Below are 21,458 nucleotides of genomic sequence, written 5' to 3'. Positions count from 1 at the left end.
TATTATAGTGTCTTTTTGAACAGAAGTTTTTAATTTTGACAAAGTTCAGTTTACTGGTGTTTTTCTTTTCACTTTATCAACAGTTTCACCAACTTAAAAAAAAAAGTTTATTTGGCTGTGCCGCATCTTAGTTGCAGCATGTGGGATCTAGTTCTCTGGCCAGGGATCAAATCTGAGCCCTCTGCATTGGGAGTGTGAAGTCTTAGCCACTGGGCCACCAGGAAAGTCCCTATATTTTCACTAACTTTTTATGGTTAGTGCTTTTACGGTGATTAAGGATTCTTGGCCTTTTTCCAGTTTGTGAAATAATCCTCCATTTTCTTCTAGAAGCTCTACTGTTTTGCCATTTTCTGTCTTGGATAATTTTTGTGGGTGCTGTAAGAGAGATCAAGTGTCTTTTGTCTCTGTATTGATATCCAGTTGACCTACTATCATTTGCTGATAGGTACATTCTTTCCTCACTAGATGGTAGTGATGCTTTTTTCAGAAGTCAGGTAACCATTATGTTGAATCTATAAATCAACTTAGATGCAACCGAGATTTTAAAGGAATGATTACATACATAAATTAAATTAAATCCTAAAGTTAAAAGATGAGGAAATGTGAACTGCTGCCAAAAAATAGCAACAATGAAATTGATGAAGAACTTTTAAAAGATAAATCTCTGTAGGCTATAAGAGGAAGGTGAACCAGAAAGTAGTATGAATTCCTGAGCTTAATGTTTTGTAGAGAAAATAGGGTAATATATGATATACATTTATCATCTCCCCATCTATTATCTATCATAACTATATGAAATATGTATTATTTTGTATATGTACTATATGAGATAATAGGAAAATGAATTGCACTTCCTCAGAGTTTAATATGATCCACTTACCATAAACTGTAGTCTGTTTGAAAATTTTGACTCTTCTACATACTAGCAAAACCATGGTATGTTGTTAATAATGAGATGTTTAGTATTTTCATGAGAAAATTCTACTTTAAGAGCTATTCAACTTCCACTACATCCTTCTTGGTATATACATGGTTGAATTTTGGACTCAACATGATATAATGGTATTGTTTATCAGTATGTACATTGTGATCTTATTTTATTGTGTAATAATTGTGTAGCATGATTGAAATGGTGACCATTACAAGTACTTATTTTCCCCCAGATTTCGTGATTCACTGGAAAGCGATATTATTGTAGTTCATGCCATTCAGAGTGATCACAAGATATCCTCCTATAGGCTTGTGAAACCCTCTAAGTACTCCAAAACCAAACGGGCAAGTCAATCAGAGAGAAGACCAAGCAAATTTGAGAGGTTTGAAAAAGAAGGAACTGGAAGAAAGGATAGCCAGAGAGATACAGGTAACATAAATGACAAGAAGGCTTTTGAGTCCATATTTATCAAAATTTCAAAATTGAATTCTCTTTTTGTGAGCAGAACCTTTTGATTCCCAGTCATGTGACTAAGGGTGGATAAGAGCACCAAGTACTACTGATTTCTTGCTTCCCTTGTCCAACTGTTCTTAAATCTAGGATTTTCCCAGATGCTAGTTTTCCTAGGAAGTGTATGTTCCCAGACTCCTGGGCCCCATCCCAGATTGTAGGGCTAGAACACAACTCACACTCTTTTCCAAGGACATAAACAGAATGAAGAGCTGAGAATACAGGTGTGAAAATAAATCTCTAATCCCTGCCTCCTGTGACTGCCCACAGGGTGACTGGGGTGAGAAGAAGCAAGACAGGAATTCTGGGAACAGATGTGGAGAGCCTAATCAAGGGTAAAGGGCACTGCAGCCTGGCCAGATGTAGGCTAGAGCCCATGATTCAGTACTGACATTATTACTGTTTCACTCTCTTCATTGAGAAACATTTAATGGCTTCTTTCTGCTTCTAGGATAACTTCTGAAACCCTTATCACATATTTAATCCTTCTGCAACATATCTCTATTTTATCCCCAATAGTGTCTTCTCATACTGCATGATTGGCACATTTAGCTTATTGTCCTGCTTGCTGCTTCCTAATTATGTCTGAAACATCCACATGCAGGTTCCTAATGAAGTGACCAATTCACTCCTCTCCTCTCTGAATTCTACCATTTTGGGGGGATCCAGATCAAATTATACTTTTATTTTTTATTGATGTATAGTTGATTTACAGTGTTGTGTTAGTTTCAGGTGTACAGCAAAGTGATTGTTTACACACACACACACACACACACACACACACACACATATGTTCATTCATCAGATTCTTTTCCCTTGTAGGTTATTACAAAGGTTGAGGATAGTACCCTGTGCTATGCAGTGGGTCTTTGTTGGTTATCTATTTTAAATATACGAAATACACTTTAATTATCAAATCTTTCTGTGGCCACCCAGGGCATATTTAATTTATTTTTCCACAGTACCATATATTTGAAATATGAAATAAAATGGTAACCATGCATATTATTTAACATTTTTCATGTATATCTAAAGTGTTATCTCTATGTAGCTTGAACAAAAATTGAGTAATTCCTCTAGTAGGTACTTATAATTGATAAAATCAATAGTATTATTTTAATTAATTGTTACTGAAGTATAATTGACCTACAGAACTGTGTTAGTTCCAGGTTACAATATAGTGATTCCATATTTCTATACAGCACAAAATGATCACCATGGTAGGTCTAGCTATTATCTCTTACCATACAAAGTTATTACTACACTATTGACTGTTTCCTGTGGTGTCCATTTCATCCCCCTGGCTCATTTATTTTGTAAGTGGAAGTTTGCACCTCTTAATCTCCCTCACCTATTTCTTCCTTTGACCCCTTCCTCTCGGGCAACCAGCTATTTGTTTTCTGTGTTATGAGTCTATTTCTGTTTTGTTATGTTTATTCATTTGTTTTGATTTTTTAGGCTCCACATATAAGAGAAATCATACAGTATTTGTTTTTCTTGTCTTATTTCAGTCAGTGCAACACTAGGTCATCCATGTCACAAATGAAAATATTTTATTCATTTTTTATGACTGAGTAATGTTCTATTGTGTGTGTATACCTCATATTCTTTATCCATTCACCTATCAATGAACACTTAGTTTGCTTCTATATCTTGGCTGTTGTAAATAATACTGCAATGAACATAAGGGTGCATATATCTTTTTGTGTTAGTGGAACTTTTTCCCTTGGAAAAATACCCAAAAGTGGAATCCTGGATCATCATATGGTAGTTCTGTTTTTAATTCTTGAGGAATCTCCTGCACCAACTTAGATTCCTACCAACAGTACACAAGTGTTCCTTTTTCTCTGTCTCCTCACCAACACTTGTTATTTGTCATCGTTTTTATAATAGCCATTCTGGCAGGTGTAAGGTGATATCTCATTGTGGTTTTGATTTGCATTTCCCTGATGACTGGGCTTCCCTGGTGACTTAGACGGTAAAGAATTTGCCTGCAATGCAGGAGACCTGGGTTCAATCCCTGAGTTGAGAAGATCCTCTGGAGGAGGAAATGAAATAATACTCCAGTATTATTGCCTGGAAAATCCCATGGACAGAGAAGCCTGACAGGCTATAGTCCATGGGGTCGCAAAGAGTCGGACAAAGCTCAATGACTAACACCCTCCCTGATGACTAGTAATGTTGAACATCTTTTCACGTGTCTGTGATAAAGCCATTAATTTTAAGTTCTAGATTTGTGCGTTTCTGACCAGTTTTTAAATTGGCTGCAGACCACTACAGTTGATATATATCACCTCAAATTACACATCAAATATGACTCACTTGATTTTCTCTTCCTCCATCATCATGTTACAGAACTCTTTCCCAGCTTCCCAATATCTACTAGTAGTCTGTTATTCATGATCATGTTCTTTACTTCTTTAATATATGTCTTATGTCACCAGTTTTTTAAAAAATAAATTTCTAAGGAGTAAAAATTGTGATTTATATCTCTTTATTTTGGTGTTCTAAAGTACTTATTGCTAAGTCGTTTCAGTCATGTCCGACTCTGTGCGACCCCATAGACGGCAACCCACCAGGCTCCCCTGTCCCTGGGATTCTCCAGGCAAGAACACTGGAGTGGGTTGCCATTTCCTTCTCCAATGCATGAAAGTGAAAAGTGAAAGGGAAGTCGCTCAGTTGTGTCCAACCCTCAGCGACCCCATGGACTGCAGCCTTCCAGGCTCCTCCATCCATGGGATTTTCCAGGCAAGAGTAACTGGAGTGGGGTGCCATTGCCTTCTCCGAAAGTACTTATGGTGGGGTTTAATTCATAGTAATTGCTTAATATATACCATAACTATGGATTCGGTATATTCTTGGATTTTTAAAATGTGGCAGATTGAAAACAATATTTGAATTTTGCTTGATATTCCATTAAGATTGAAAACAATTGTTGGCTCTCTGTATAGGTGGAAGTATTAGTGTGCCAGAAGAATCAGTCATAGAGAAAGGGAAGAAATTTCGGCCTAAAACCCTAAGTGAAATTATGGTGGAAAATCAAATTGAGAAAACGAGGAAACTTATATTAAAAGCTGAAAGGGCCCAAATGAAGATTCAGCAACGAAAAAAAGAATGGGAGGAACTGTAAGTTTTTTTTTAATCTGAAATTGCACCACAGACTCAGAATTATGCTTTTGCTTTACGATTGAATTTGATTCTATACCTAGAATAAAGTAGAAAAGTTAGAGTTTATTTTTATGTTTATGGCTGTGTTTTCGGTTTTTCTGATAGGTACAAAAGTAAACCTGATGATGACTATGAAGATCCCAAAGATGTTCAGGCCATCAAAGAGGCCCAGTTATTTATGGGAGACTTTAATTTGAAGACAGCTGCAGACTATAAGATACCTGAACACATGAGAATAAATGCTGCCAAGAAGGAGGAGGAACTGGGATACCTAGACTCTATGGTACTTACCCGTAGTTTTTATGAGAATGAGACATTCCTTTTTTTAAAAAAAAAAAATCTGCTAAGACCACCCATTTTGTTATCTGATCCATAAAGATATATAATCTTGGAAAAGGCCTGCATCATTTTCCTAGAGTAATGCCCAGTTTTACACATGAGGAAATTGAGTCCTAAAGATAAGAGATTTATACATGATTATTAACATCACAGAAGCAGTGTTCAAATTAGTTTTTTGGTTCAATACCAGTTTCATGGGTGAAAGCAATATATTTTATGGACTTTGAACCTCTGAAATTCAAACACATCCTTATTGGATATTGTTTTTGGCTGCTGTGGACTACCAGGAACTTAGGAAAAGAGGCTACTGTGGTTAGCCTTTGTTGGAAGGACTTGCAGATTTTGTAGATGACTCAATACTAAACAATTAATATATTCCATTTTGATTCTCTCTGCATTCTTTCAAACTGCTTCTAGTCATCCTGATCTCTCATATCTGTTTTTGTACTAAAGTTTCCTCTCCCCGTCATAGTAATTACTTACTTTGAATTGACAAGTGACTTTTCACATTCAGAGGCTCAAAAGGCATCTGAGCTAATATTTTGAGGAGACTTTTGAATATGGCCACCTAGTATGACTCTGCACATTGCACATTTCAAGGCATCACATTGAAAAGAGTGCCAAGTCATACCACAGGCATGATACATTTGAATATTTTCTAATTTTCTGAAAAATGGAAGTAAAGTATCTTGAGGAAGGAGTGTCTCTTTCAATTTCACCGAAGATGCTGTACTTACCAGCATCAAAGATTCCAGTATGGCAATTCATAGCCACAGGTAAATTTTCATAGCTCATAACTATATTTTTCTGATCAAATGGACATTTTTAACATTTTTTTAGTGACTGTTTGGATTGTTTTTCTAGCTGTTTGTCTAAGGAAATTACTGTTTCAACTATCATGTGTCATCCTTTCTTATAGAGAAATGTTTTTTCAACCACAATTTGCCAGTCAGCCAACCTGAAATGTCATGGTCCAGCTAGAGGTGATGGACAGGTGTGATGTCCTGAACTGAACTGCACTATACTTAAATCTATTTTATTAAAGTAATAGCAGAATACACTAGTCCACAGGTCAGAAGATCAGAGTTCTGTTCCACTTAATCTCTGCCATTTAATAGTTCTATAAACTTGGCTAGTCATGTAAAGCTCCCAAAGCCTCAGTTGTGTTGTCTATTAAAAACAAACAGTATTTCTACCAATGAACAACAATAAGACAAGACATGTCTAGTCTTCTTTAGAGAGTTAATAAGCAGTCATTCTTTTTTAAAATAAATTTATTTTTTATTGAAATATGATTGCTTTGTAAGCAATTCTTAATGCTTTGTAATGCTTTGTAAGTCATTCTTATCATGGTTAAATTCAAAGTCATTGAAAAGTATCAAGCATTTTATTTATTAAAAAAATTAAAAAAAATTTTTGGTGGCACCAGACATGTGCCATGCCATGCCATGCCATGCCATAGACATGGCATATTGGATCTTAATTCTCCGACCAGGAATCTAACCCACACCCCCTGCCTTGGAAGCGTGGAGTCTTAACCACTGGACCACCAGGGAAGTCCCTCCTCAAACATGTTAGAAATGGTATATTATACATCCCCCTCCCTGTGGCTAGTATTTAGTTTGTGAGATATTTGGAAAACTAGAAAAAGAAGCTTGGTATGTAAATAGGGCTCCTCAAAGACATCGGCCTTACAGGCATCAGGCTGGTTTGGGTTTGTTCTTCTCAGCTTAATTTCAATCCTCCAGGTACTTCAGACGTGGCCCCAACTCACCCAAGGGCTGGATTTTGACTTTAAATCTTAATGCTTTAAAGGTTTATTCTTAAGTATGTAAAACATGTCCTCTATTTTGTTGCAATAGCTTGTAAATACACTGTAAGTTTTATAAGACTACTTGAAGAAGTGCCTTTTGATGTTTAATTTTCGTTAACCTGTATATTTACACAAAGTTACTCTTAATAGCTTTGGGGCCATCTGATTGCCTAACTGCACACAGGAGTAGGGCTGCATGTGATTATAGGCTCTGGTAAACACACTTAAGAAAGACAGACTGGGGAGGGGACTGGCGGTGAGGAAGCACCTGTGGCACCAGGGAGCGGAAGCAGGGGTGTAGCCTGGCTTAGATAAATGGAGAAGGAACCAAGGAAGAATCCAGGAATCTCTTGGTGTGGCATGATACTGAAATTCAGAATCATGACCTTGCCTGCACAAGGAGTTACAGACATTACGTGGCCAAAATACAGAATCAAAACAGGTTAAATTGTAGTTTGATACTAGGTGGATACCCCTGAGTCTAAGCCCATGGGACCTGAGTTAGGATGTTACTCGTGTGTTCCTAACCAAAGGATGACCTTCCCCCTCCTGGGATCTGGCTGAGTGCAGGGCTCAAGAAGGACTTCTGTGAGTAGTGGGACGAGGACAGGGGAACTCAGCCTGATAAGCCAGTTGGGGGACACCAGAGGTCATATCCAGACTGTCTCCCCCTTATGGAGAGATGAAATAGGGAAAAGCCTAACCATCAGAGAAAATAACTTGGTAGTGAACAGGAATCACAAAGATTTTATTCTCGAATTTTTCTAGGCATACCAGTCAAGGGACAAAATCAAGTCATGTTTCAGACTGCCCTTTGTGGCTGGGTTGTCATTTCACTTACCTCCTGTTCCTTTTCTCAGGCCTATTCAAAGAAAATGCACATGAACAAGAGCATCGTCTCTCTTCGAGACCTTAAAGTGGCTGTCATCGAGGAAATACAGTGTCTGGTCCAAGAACTGAAGAACATTCAGTCGACTCTTCCCGTTTTCAAGCATCTGCCCATTCCCCAGGTCCCTCAGATATACCCGGAAGAAGTTCCAGAAAAGAGATTTCAGTATGATGATGAAACCCTCCTAGCTTTTAAGCAACAGCAGGTGAAAAGTCAGGATGAAAAGGCCCACCAGGTGGGACAGACAGCATTGGCAGGCTCAGCTGGAGGCTTCCTCAGACTCTCTTCTGGAAAGGAGCGGGATTTAACGACACGTGATTCGTTGTCTAGAGCATCAAAAGCATCAGCATTCAGTCTGGACCTTCCAAAGTTCACAGAATTTGAAAAAGCAGATCCAACTGACGTGGAGCTGGAGATTATGAAGAGGGAGGAGATCAAACACGTGTACATGCAACAGTATTTGATCAACCGGGTAAGAAATGCGACTGCTTATTTAAAGCTGAAAGACGGAAGAGCTAGATCTAGATTCTTACTTATTTTTAACTTCTCTACATTAACCTCCTCCTAAACTCTGACCAGTCCACAACTCACTGATAGCTTGGCTTCCCTCCCCATCCCTGGACTTGTGAAAATCATTCTGTTCTGCCCAGAACTTTGGAGCTTATCAACTTTTTGAAAAGCTATGAATCAAGGGCAAATCCATGTTAATTGGTATCTAACTAAAGTCACGCTAAGGAAGTGATGGAGCAGCTTTCAGATGATGGCTGGAGCATGATTTAAAACCTTCCAGTGAAAGTGAGGCACCATCTGCCTTTCACCCCTGATCTTTCTCTAATGTATGGTTTGCCCTGTTAGTGGGAGTGTTCAGAATCATGGAATAGCAAATATTTTTATTTCTAGGAAAATCAGGACCAGGTTGGGGCCAGTTGTGTGCAGGAGGTGCTCTGAATAGGGGAGGAAAAAGTCCTTTCTGGGATGGAAAGCTCCCTCCTGCCAGCTGTACAGAGTCGCCTTGCTCAGTGTGTCTTTCTGGCCACACTCTGAAGCACCCCCTGTTACCCTGCCCCCAGCCTTACTCATCACCATTATGTCTACTTCTTCCAGTCCTGTTTTCTCAGTCTTCCTGTTTCTCCCCACTCACTTCCCTCCTTCTGAGTTTCATCTGTGCATTTTTCTTTGCTATTTCCTTCTGCCTGCAATGACTTCCTTTCAAAGTTGCCATCATTTAAAACTCAGCTCACTTCCAGACTCGCTCCATAATCTTCTGCCTTCACTACATACTCTCGTTTCTTCTAAACTCCATTTGCACTTAAATCAGCACCTCATGCTTTATACTTATTTTTCCTGCTGTTTTGTATTGTTAGTTTTGTCTTATAACTTAGATTATACAATTTTTAATTGAGGTATAGTTGATATACAATGTTATATGTTGCTGCTGCTGCTGCTGCTAAGTCGCTTCAGTCATGTCCGACTCTGTGCGACCCCATAGATGGCAGCCCACCAGGCTCCCCAGTCCCTGGGATTCTCCAGGCAAGAACACTGGAATGGGTTGCCATTTCCTTCTCCAATGCAGGAAAGTGAAAAGTGAAAGTGAAGTCGCTCAGTCGTGTCTGACTCTCAGCGACCCCATGGACTGCAGCCTACCAGGCTCCTCCATCCATGGGATTTTCCAGGCAAGAGGACTGGAATGGGGTGCCATTGCCTTCTCCGATGTTATATGTTACAGATGTATAATAAAGTGATTCACAGTTTTTAAAGTTATACTCCATTTGTAGTTACTATAAAATATGGTGCACAATAATCACTGTAGCTTGTTTTATACCTAATAGTTTATACCTATTAATGTACCCTTATATTGCCCCTCTCTTCTTTCCTCTCCCAGCTTGTAACCGCTACATTGTTGTCTATATTTGTTTCCTTTTTGTTATGTTCACTAGTTTGCTTTATTTTTTTTTAGATTCCACATATTACTGCTAACATATAATATTTGTCTTTCTCTGACTGACTTATTTCACTAATCATAATATTCCCCGGGTCCATCCATATCATTGCAAATGGAGAATTTTCATTCTTTTATATGGCTGAGTAGTATTCCATTTCACATATGTATGCATCACATTTGATTTTTCTATTCATCTGTTTATGGACACTTAGGTTGCTTCCCAAGTGTTGCTTCCTTAGGTTGTATTTTGAGAGACCTCCCTCTCCACATTCTTGATAATATTTGTTATTTGTGTATGTATGTGTGTGTGTTTGATGATAGCCATTCTATGAGATGTGAGGTGATTATCTCACTGTGGTTTTGATTTGCATTTTCCTAGTGATTAGCAATATTGAGCATTTTTTCATGTGCCTATTGGCCACCTGCATTTCTTCTTTGGAAAAATGTCTATTCAGGTCTTCTGCCTATTTTTAAATCATTTTTTTGATGTTGAATTGTATGAGTTGTTTATACATGTTGGATATTAACCCCTTATCAGTCATATCATTTGCCAGTATTTTCTCCCATTCAATAGGTTGTATTTTCTTTCTTTCTTTTTTTTTTTTTTTGGTGATTTCCTTTGCTATCTTAAAGCTTTTAAGCTTAATTAGATTTGTCTATTTTTGTTTTTGTTTGCTGTAAGAGACAGAGCCAAAAAAAAATATATTGCTGTGATTTAATTTATGTCAAACAGTGTTCTACTTATGTTTTCCTCCAAGAATTTTATGGTTTCCTGTCTTACGTTTAGGTCTTTAATCCATTTTGAGTTTATTTTTGTGTATGGTGTTATAGAACTGTCCCATTTTCCCAGTATCACTTATTGAAGGGACTTCTCTCCATTGTATGTTCTTGTCTCCTTTGTCACTGATTAATTGACCGTATGTGCCTGAGTTTATTTCTGCGCTCTCTGTTCCCTTTCATTGATTGATGTGTCTGTATTTGTGCCAGTATCATACTGTTTGATCATTACAACTTTGTAGTATGACCTTGAAGTCAGGGAGTATGATTCCTCCAGCTCTGTTTTCTTTCTCAAGATTGTTTTGGCTATTTGGGGTCTTTTGTATTTCCATACAAATTAAAAAAAAAATTGTTCTGTTTCCGTGAAAATTGCCATTGGTATTTTGATAGGAATTGCATTGAATCTATAGGTTGCTTTGGATAGTATAGTATTTTAACAATGCTGATTCTTTCTATCCAAGAGCATAGTATATTTTTCCATCTGTTCCTGTGGTCTTCAGTTTCTTTCATCAGTTTCTTAGAGTTTTCTGAGTATAGGTCTTTTACCTCCCTAGGTAGATTTATTTCTAGGTATTTTGTTCATTTTGAGGTGATGGTAAATGAGATTGTTTCCTTAATTTCTCTTTCTGATAATTAATTTTTAGTATATAGAAATGCAAAAGATTTCTATATATTAACTTTATATCCTGCAACTTTACTAAATTCATTGATGAGCTCTAGTAGTTGTCTGGTGGTGTCTTTAGGATTTTCTGTGTATATGTCATCTGCAAACAGTAATAGTTTTGCTTCTTCTTTTTCAATTTGGATTCCTTTTATTTCTTGTATGACTGCTGTGGCTAGGATTTCCAATATTCTGTGGGATAAAAGTTGCAATAATGTGTATCCTTGTCTTGTTCCTGATCTTAGAGGAAATGCTTTCAGTTTTTCACCTTTTGAGTATGATATTAGCTATGGATTTGTCATATTATGACTTTTATTATGTTGAGCTATGTTCTCTCTCTGCCCCCTTTCTAAAAAGTTTTTATCATAAATAGATGTTAAATTTTGTCGAAAGTTTTTCTGCAGCGAGATAATCATGTGGCTTTTATTTTTCAGTTTGTTAATGTGGTGCAACACACTGATTTGTGTCTATTGAATTATCCTTGCATCCTTGGAATAAATCTCACTGATCATAATGTATGATTATTTAAGGTACTGTTGGGATCAGTTTGCTAATATTTTGTTAAGGACTTTTGCATCTATGTTCATCAGTGATATTGGGCTGTAATGCTCTTTTTTGCGTGATATATTTGTCTGGTTTTAGTTTCAGGATAATACTGGCCTTATAGAATGAGTTTGGAAGTGTTCCTTCGTCTGCAATTTTTGGGGATAGTTTTAGGATGGTTGTTAACTCTTCTCTAAATGTTTGGTAGAATTCCCCTGTGAAGCTATCCAGTCTGATTTAACTTCATTACTGGTAATTGGTCTGTTCATTGCTGTGGTCTCAGTTGTACTGCTTTTTCATTTCTGATTTTATTGACTTAGGCCACCTCCCATTTTTTTCTTGATGAATTTGGATTAAGGTTTGTCAGTTTTATCTTTTCAAAGACCAGCCTTAGTTTTATTGATTTTTTTTTTCCTCTAGTCTCTATTTCATTAGATCATACAGTTCTTGAGGGAAGGGCCACATATACTTCTGATTCCTCTGAAGCGTCTAGGACAATTCTAGACATATAGTAGGTATTATGTAAAAAGTTTTGATTGATTTAACTAGTTATTAATTTAACAAATATTTATTGGCCATTCTATGTGTAGAAACAGTGTAAGCTAGGTAGTAGGGATGCAACAATTCCCAAGCCAGATATGTACTCTATCTTCATAAAGCTTATAGGTATGAAGTGTAGTGAGAATAAAACAAGCATAACCCTTACAACCTTGGACACCTATGTGGTATAGTTGCAGAATGGTGTTGCACTAAAGACAATATAGTCCTGTCTCCAAAGAAGCTTAAAAATAATTCAGATTCATTAAGCCAGCATTAAAGCGGAACCCACTTAGTCTACAGTCAATCATTAAAAGTTTAATTTTTCTTTTCCTTGGTTTGTTTTTTGTTTCTGTTTTTTAGCTCTCTGAAATGCTTTAGCAGTTTCACTGCCCCAGACCCACAGATGTCTTCCTGCTTCTCAGCCTTAGGTTGAACCCACACTCACTATAGGCGTTACATAGTCAAGGCTTCCTATGTACAGCCTAATGACAAACATGGAATGGTGTGTATTCTTCCTGTTGTACTAGTTTCTTTAAGAGAATCTGCCCCTTGGGGCTGTCTTTTGCTTTCTTAATCTTCTTTGGGATGGGACAAGGGGGAAGCTGTGTCAAAATCAAAGTAAAACTGAGTATTTAAGATCATTTGAAATGGCAGTGGGATAAAGTCTAGACCAGGCCCTGAGTTACTTGAGTTCTTATCTGTAACAAATTAGTTTTGGTCTCAAGGAAATCATTTTTAGTCTTAATTTCTTCATCTATAAATAAACTAAGAAAAGAAGATTGAATAAATTTCTTATGGTTCCGCAATTATGTTTATCTATTTAAAAATATTTGCTGTTCCATAAGTTTGAAATTTTTGAAAATAAGGCGAGGGAAGTAAAAATTTTTTAGTGCTTACTGTGTGAAGGACAGTGTAGAGATACTGTGGGGACGGAGTGGAGACAAATATTAACAGTATCCATGAAGAGCTCGTAGTCTCCAATTTAAACAAAGATTTAATCAAGATTTGTTATAAAACTCTGATTTAAAGTAGGAAGGACATTCTTGATCAATGGGTTAATCAATGATGAAGAAATAGCTAGAAGGACTGCAACTTCTTCAAGACTTCCTACCACTTAATAAATTTAATTTATATTCATTTAATACCATTGATGAATTTATGTGACTACATATATACACATGTGCCTACTCACCCACCTTTATAATTTTCCATCCAAAATAAGGGCAGAATAAACAAATGCTTTTACCCAAACAAATCAGTATTGTTGGGTAGTTTTAAAGATGCACTTATCTGTTTTAAGCTTCTAACATACCCTCAAATCTTTTTCCACCTCAGATCAAAGAACTGATTGTCACCTTTGATGCAGAACTCCGTCTCCTGAGACATCAGAAACTGATGTTAGATACTCAGATGAAATTATCTGACCTGCACCATGTCACATTATTTCAAGAAATGCTTCTCCTGAAGAACTTTGAAAAACAGGAGAACATACTTCAAGAGCGTGTTAATTCATTAGACAAAGAGGAACAGGACATGCAAGTATGAACGGTCGAAAGATTGCTAACTGGCTACAGCCTTAGTTATGGAGGGGACTCGATTCTTCTTTTCTTCTTCTTAATTTCCCCCCTTGTTCTAGTCTACATCTCTTTCTTGTCTTCTCTTCATCCTCCTCCTTCCTGTTATTCCTGTTTGCTCTCTATTTTTGGTAACCTTGATCAGGGAACAGTGAATCATAATTTTTAATGAATTTGATCTGATATCTTATAAAGTAGAAGAATTAATTTTTCAAAAGTGACCCTTATGTTTTGTTTACCCTGGCTTTAAAATTATTTTTGTTGTTAGTAGCTATCATGTGAAGTTGAGTTTTGATTATATATTATCATTATGAATGAACATACGTGGAAAAGGAGTTGGTAAATTTCTTAAATACGACAGCTACTTTCAGAGTAATACATAATTGACTAGCACAGGAAATTTTCTTTATTATATATATTAATATGTAAATTTAAGGAGATTAATTATACCTTCTCTTTTTGTCATGAAGGAAGAAGGAGTCTATTACATAATGCATGCACAATAGTGATGTCAGTTTGTAGATATATCTGCTTCACTAAGAGCAAATTTGCCTTTTTGTTTTCAGTATCTTGTGTTGATATGAAAGAGAGTCTTTTTTGAGAGCACATACAGAAAAATATTAGCTGACATTCACATATAAGTAAAAATTTTAAATTAATTTAGTTTTTTGAGGAAGTTAAACATCAAAAAAAATCTATCTTATCTGATTCTGACCTTAATTGATTTTTACAAAAGAATTCTAAATTTTAACCAAATGAATGACTCTGCAAACATCAGAAATGTAAACTTCTATTAAGAAGATTTAAAAATGTTTGTAGGCTGTAACCTTGCACTGTAATGTACATTATTCTCTGATCCTGGTTTATCAGGAAATATTTTATTTATCATTTGTTCATATTCTTTTCCATTTAGTGGAAAATAAATGAAACTCTTAAAGAGATGGAAGAGAAAAAGAATGAAGTAGCCAAGCTCCAAGACCAAGAAAAAGCACTCTATTCTGGTTTCCAAACAGCGCTTGGAGAAAACAATAAATTTGCTAATTTCCTTATGAAGGTACTAAAGAAGAGGATTAAGCGGGTGAAGAAAAAAGAGGTCGAAGGAGATGTCGGTTTGTATTTCTTTTCTATATATGATTCTATTTTTTCTCATTAGCATGAAATAGAGAAATAACTAAGGGACATATTACACACTTTTTCTTTTTTTTTTCCCTACAACATAGACAGTGTAGAGGCATGTGGAATTACAGAGGAGAGGAGAGAAACCTTTAGGTCTCTGACCATCAGAAGTATGTGTGCATATGCCATGAGATAGCACAGGGTAGTTTTACTTAACAAGCACTTCCTTCCATGTTTACTTGACACCTGTGTATCTTTGATAAAATTTCTCGTCATGTCTTTTGCTCACGTTTGAATACAGTTGCTTGCTTTTGTACTGTTGAGTTTTGAGAACTCTACATATTGTATCCACTAGTCCTTTGTCAAATATGTGGTTTGCAAATATTTTCTTCTAGTCTGTAGCTTGGTTTTTCATTCTCTGAATAGGATCATGTGCAGGGCAATAGTTTTGAATTTTGTCAATGCTCAATTTGTCATTTTTTCCTCTCTTGGATTTTGTTTTGTTGTCAAGTCTAAGAATTCTTTGCCTAGCCCTGGGTCCCAAAGATTTTCTTTTATTTTTTTTTCTAAAAGTTTTATAGGTTTACATTGAAATCAATGATCCATTTGGAGTTAAGTTTTCTGTAAGGTAGGAGACTTAGGTCAAGGTTTTTGTTTTCTCCTAGGAATGTCCAATTTTTCTAGCACCATTTGTTGAAAAGGCTGTCTCTCTTCTGTTGGATTGCCTTTATCTTTGTCAAAAATCATTTGAGCCTATCTGCGTTGACCTATTTCTGTTTTTTCTTTTTTTCTTTTTAATTCTGTTCTGTTGATCTGTGTGTTTATCTCTTCACCAATACTAAGGTCTTGAGTATGGTAGGTATTGAGTTCTAAAATCAGGTAGACTAATTCCTCCCACTTTTAAAAATTACATTAGCTATTCTGGTTCCTTTATATTTCCATGTTTAATTTTTTTTATATATCTACAAAAGATATCATTGGAATTCTGACAGCAATTGTGTTAAACCTCTATCAGTTTGGGGAGAATTAGTGTCTTTCCTATATTGAGTCTTCCAATGCATGAACAGGGTATGTATTTATTTAAAGCTTTGATTTGTCATCAACACTGTGTAGTTTTCAACACACAATTCATGTTCATGTTTTACCCCTAAAGTACTTCTTTTTTATTTTTTTATTTTTTGAGTAATTTGTTTTTAATCTTGGTGTCCACATATCCATACTAGTATATAGAAATATGGTTGCTTTGGGGATATTTATCTTGTATCTTGTAACTGACTTATTCTAGGAGTTTTTGATTGATTCCTTGGGAATTTCTAGCTCTAAAGGGCAATTTTATTTTTAGTCTGTATGCCAATGACCATTTCTTGGCTTATTGCCCTGGTTAGAATTTTCAGTACTATCTTAAAATAGAGTGTTAAGAACAGACATCCTTGCCTTAGTCCAATCTTAGGGGGAAAGCATTCAGTCTTTCACTATTAAGTATGCTGCCTGTACCATTAAAAAACATCTGTAGGTGTTTCTTGGATACTTTTTACCAAGTTCAGGAAGTTCTCTTCGGTTTTGTTTTTCATGAATGAGTTTGAATTTTATCAGATGCTTTACTGCATTGATGATTATGTGACCTTTTTTTTTTTCTTTAGCCTGTTAAGATGGTGGGTTATATTGGCTGATTACTAATTACAAAACTAGGCTAGCATTCTGAAATGTTGGCTTCCTGGGTAGCTCAAATGGCAAAGAATCTGCCTGCAATGCAGGAGACCTGGGTTCGATCCCTGTGTTGGGAAGATCCCCTGGAGAAGGGCATGGTAACCCACTCAGTATTCTTCCCTGCAGAATTCCGTGGACAGAGGAGCCTGACGGGCTACAGTCCATGGAGTCACAAAGAGTCAGACACGTCTGAGTGACTAACACTTTCACTTTCTGGTATAATGCAAAATTCTTTTTATGTATTGTTGAATTCTATTTGCTAATATTAAGAAGTTTTATGGGAGGAGAACAAGATGGCAGAGGAGTAGGTGGACGTGGAGTACATCTCTCTCCATGGATACATCAGGAATACACCTTCAGACACAGAAGTGCATGCAAAACATCAGCTGAGAGCGGACAGGAGTACTCGACCAGAGGAAAAGAATATATAGAACCAGACAAAACTCTGTAGGACAAAGGAACTGGGGGGAAAAACAGGAGTGTTAGTAGGACTGGACCTGTCTTCAGTGGGTGGGGGAACTGAAGCAGGAGTCTGATCCCCACATCGGGGCAATTGTCTGAGTCAGAGGAGAAACATTTAAGTCTGAGAGTGAAACAGCTGATCTATGGCAGCCTAAATAGAATGAGACTCAGATAGACCTTGCTACAGCCATACATATCTTGGACAGGAATGCTGGTCCCCTGGAAGGCACAGGGGCTGGGAGCTGGAGTTTGGGGCATGTGGAGTGATCCCAGGACGAGGGCTGCTGTTGACTGTGGAGAGATGGATCCGGGGAGGTGAGGGAGGAGATTGTGCTGGGAAATGCCTGTGGAGGAAAGCCAGGCAGCCACCTAAGCAAGGCGATACTGCTTAGTCATGTGTAGGGGGTGGAGACATCACTATAGCCTCTCTCTCCCCACAGGCCAGCATCAGCAGCTGAACAATAGACAGGCTGGCCCATCAAATGCCTGAGGCACTGAACTACAGAGTAGGACCCCACCCAGGGTGCCCCTTTAAGTGCCTGACGTGCCAATCTACAGAGTAGGACCCCAGCCAGGGGGGCCCTCTATGTGCCTGATCCTCCGAACAACAGAGAAGGACCCCAGGCAAAGGAGCCCTCTAAGTGCCTGAATGGGCAGAGCTAAGGAGAAAGACTGGCCAAAGAGGCCTTCTGATCACTAGCTACAAGAGGCTCAAAAAAAGGCGCTGATAGGACCATAACTCCTGTGGCGGAGGCAGTCCATGTCCCTGCACACTTGGCACTGCCAGGGTCCCCGCAAGCCAAGCAGCTGCACCACCTGCACACTCAACTCTCACGGGGGCAGAGCTGCCACAGGCAAAAAAAAGTCTTGCGTCTATGCCTACAGGGTCACTTCAGTAGTGTCTGACTCTTTGCAACTCTGTAGACTGTGGCCTGCCAGGCTTCTCTGTCAGGGAGGGGTTCTCCAGGCAAGAATACTGGAGTGTATTGACCAATACTGGTTGCCATACCCTACTAGAGCACTATATTTCCTGCTGCCCTGGCCATCAACTCCCCTGAGTACCTGGTGCTGCCAGAACCCCTGCAACCCAAGCAGCTGCACCACCTCCACACCTGGCCCTCACAGAGGCAAACCTAAGTCCTCTAGGGCAGCCTCAGGAGCAAACCCCAGTGGACGAGCCACATGCAGAAGTGGAGATAAAACCACAGTTGAAACCAAGGGGCAGTGTGGCTAAGGAAGAAGGCCCAAAATCTTCCCACCAACTGTACAAGTTGCAGATTAAATCCACATGATCAACTAGGCAGACTCTGTGTTGATGGAATATATAAAAGGTCATTGAGAGCTCCCACAAAAGAAAATGCACAAGTTCTGGTAGCTGAGGACATTGGAGGCAAGAACACATAGGAGTAGGACCAGATTAGACTCAGAGCTGCCCCCACAGCAGGTCCAGAGATCAGCACAGTATTGGAGGGCATCCTAGGGAGGTAAGGTGGACTGTGACTCCCAGCAAGGGAAAGGACTCTGAGAGCAGTGATTCAAGAAAAACATTTATTATTCTTATGTTTTGACTTTCTCTGTAGATTCTTTTGGATTTTTTTTTTCCCTTTATTCTCTCCCCCTATTGTAGTTGTTGATTTTAATGGCACTATGAAATCTAATTAAGCTTTTGAGCTTGTTTTTTTCCTCAGTCACATTTGTTAGTGCTGTTATAAACCTCTGCCTCTACATTGGGCTTTTGCAGTTATGTGGAGTTTTCCTTTTTTCTCTCTTTTTTTAATTTTAATTTTTTTAAGCCTATTATATTTTTTTCTACATTTATTCCTTTGTTTGCCTTTCCTACTGTTCTTTTCCCCTTGCAGTTAATCTTTAATGTATATAAATCTTCTTCATCTACCTCTATTTAACTTTGCATATCTATTCTTTCTTTCCTTTCCTCTCAACATTTTGTCAGTTTTATTTTCATTGCTTTATTCCCCACTTAGCACCTTGCTTTAGTTTTGTTTTCCAGTTTTTGCTTTAGTTAGTTTTGTCCTGGTAGATATAATTTTTGGTTTCCTTTGTTTGCCAGGTCAGTCTATTGTACTTTATTTTTGTTGGACTGTTCTGATTTTGCTTATGGGTGTATATGTATGTGTGTATATTCAGTCACACTTTTATTGTTGCTATAAACCTCTGCCTTTACATTGAGCTTTTGCAGTTCTGTGGAGTTTTCCTTTTTTCCCCCTTTTTTCTTCCTTCTTCCATGTTCTTTCTTTTCTCTTTTATAATTTAAAATTTTTTTAAAAACCTATTATATTTTTTTTCTACATTTATTCCTTTGTTTGCCTTTCCTATGGTTCTTTTCCCCTTGAAGTTTAATCTTTAATGTATACAAATCTTCTTTGTCTACCTCTATTTAACTTTGCATATCTATTCTTTCTTTCTTTTCTTTCTTTCCTTTCCTCTCAACATATTTGTTAGTTTTGTTTTCAATACTTTATTCCCTACTTGGCACCTTGCTTTAGTTTTGTTTTCCAGTTTGTGCTTTAGTTAGTTTTGTTCTTAACTGGTAAATATAAATTTTGATTTACTTTGTTCACCCGACCAATCTACTGCACTTTATTTTTGTTGGACTGTTTTCACTTTGCTCATGGGTGTATATGTATATGTGTATATTCCATTATTTTAATTATTATTGCCTAATTTTGTAACTGCCATTTGTCTGGGGTTCATCTTTGGTTTCTCATTTTTGTATATTTGTTTTACTCTCACTTAATGCCACAACAAACCACTTGTGGAAACTTTGTTCCTGACCAGAGATCAAGCCCTGAGTCTTTGGAGTGGGAGCACTGACTCCAAACAACCAGACCACCAGAGAACTAACCCTAAGGAGTATCAAATAGTGAGAACTCACAAAGGAAACCACTTGAATACAAGACCTGCCATCACCCAATCATCAGTAGCACCCTGTGTAGGACACCTCATCTAAACAACAAACAAAATAAAAATACAAACCAAATCATCAGCAGACAGGATTACCACCTCACTCAGCCTTGCCCATCAGAGGAAAAACAAACAACCAAACAAAAAATCAGCACAAATCTCACCCTGTACGAAGCTCAAACAAACCACTGGACCAACCTTAGGAGGGCAGAAACCAAAAAGAAGAAAGAATTCAACCTTTAAACCTGGCAAAAGGAGACCTCAAACACAATAAGTTAAAAAAAAAATAACAAAAAGGCATAGAAATACTACACAAATGAAGGAACAAGATAGAAACACTGAAGTCCAAATAAATGAAGAGGAAATAGGCAAACTACCTGAAAAAGAATTCAGAATAATGATAGTAAAGATGATCAAAAACCTTGAAAACAAAATGGAGAAAATGCAAGAATCAATTAACAAAAATCTAGAAGAATTAAAGAATAAACATACAGAGACAAAGGACACAATGACTGAAATTAAAAATACTCTAGAAGGAATCAATAGCAGAATATCTGAAGCAAAAGAATGAATCAGTGTGCTGGAAGATAAAATGGTGGAAATAACTTCTGAAGAGCAGAATAAAGTAAAAAGAATGAACTGAGGATAGTTTCAAGACCTCTGGGACAATATCAAATGCACCAACATTTGAAGTATAGGGGTCCCAGAAGAAGAAGAAAAAAAGAAAGGGTATGAAATTTTTGAAAAGATTATAATTGAAAATTTCCCCAACATGGAAAAGGAAATAGTCAATCAAGTTCAAGAGGCACAAAGAGTCCCATATGGGATAAACCCAAGGAGAAACACACCAAGACACATACTAATCAAACTAACAAAGACTAAGCACAAAGAATATTAAAAGCAGCAAGGGAGAAGCAACAAGTAACATATAAGGGAAACCCCATACACTTAACTGCTGATCTTTAAGCAGAAACTGCAGGCCAGAAGGGAATGGCAAGATATATTTAAAGTACTGAAAGGGAAAAAACTGCAACCAAGTTTACTGTACTTGACAAGGATCTCATTCAAAATTGATAGAGAAATAAAAAGCTTTTCAGACAAGCAAAAGTTAAGAGAATTCAGTATCACCAAACCAGCTTTACAACAAATGTTAAAGGGATTTCTGTAGTCAAGAAATACAAGAGAAGAAAATAGATCTACAAAATCAACTCCAAACATTTAAGAAAATAGCAATAGAAACATATATATCAATAATTACTTAAAATGTAAATGGATTAAATGCTCCAGCCAAAAGACACAGACTGGCTGAATGGATACAAAAATAAGACCCATATAAATGCTGTCTACAAGAAACCCACTTCAGACCTCAAGACACATAGAGACTGAAAGTGAGAGGATGGAAAAATATATTCCATGCAAATGGAAAGCAAAAGAAAGCTAGAGTAGCAATCCTTATATTGACAAAATAGTCCTTAAAGAAGATTCCAAGAGATAAGAAAGGACACTCCATAATGATCAAGGATCAATTCAAGAGGAAGACATAACAGTTGTAAATATCTATGCA

The 21,458-nt window shown here is 37.2% G+C and overlaps 1 protein-coding gene across 3 annotated transcripts in view; it reads left to right on the top strand.

Annotated features, from left to right (window-relative positions):
- CFAP44 (cilia and flagella associated protein 44) overlaps positions 1-21,458 on the top strand; it is a 116,601-nt gene that overhangs the window by 66,000 nt on the left and 29,143 nt on the right. For all 3 annotated transcript variants that reach the window (XM_061427069.1, XM_061427064.1, XM_061427072.1), the window contains exons 23-28: positions 1,164-1,360; positions 4,393-4,567; positions 4,715-4,892; positions 7,622-8,122; positions 13,449-13,652; positions 14,601-14,796. In XM_061427069.1, coding sequence (XP_061283053.1) covers positions 1,164-1,360; positions 4,393-4,567; positions 4,715-4,892; positions 7,622-8,122; positions 13,449-13,652; positions 14,601-14,796 — 1,451 coding nt within the window. The remainder of the gene's footprint in view (positions 1-1,163; positions 1,361-4,392; positions 4,568-4,714; positions 4,893-7,621; positions 8,123-13,448; positions 13,653-14,600; positions 14,797-21,458) is intronic.

This window comes from Bos javanicus, chromosome 1, assembly GCF_032452875.1.
Source record: "Bos javanicus breed banteng chromosome 1, ARS-OSU_banteng_1.0, whole genome shotgun sequence".
NCBI lineage: Eukaryota > Metazoa > Chordata > Mammalia > Artiodactyla > Bovidae > Bos > Bos javanicus.
This window is presented reverse-complemented; position numbering and strand designations above follow the sequence as displayed.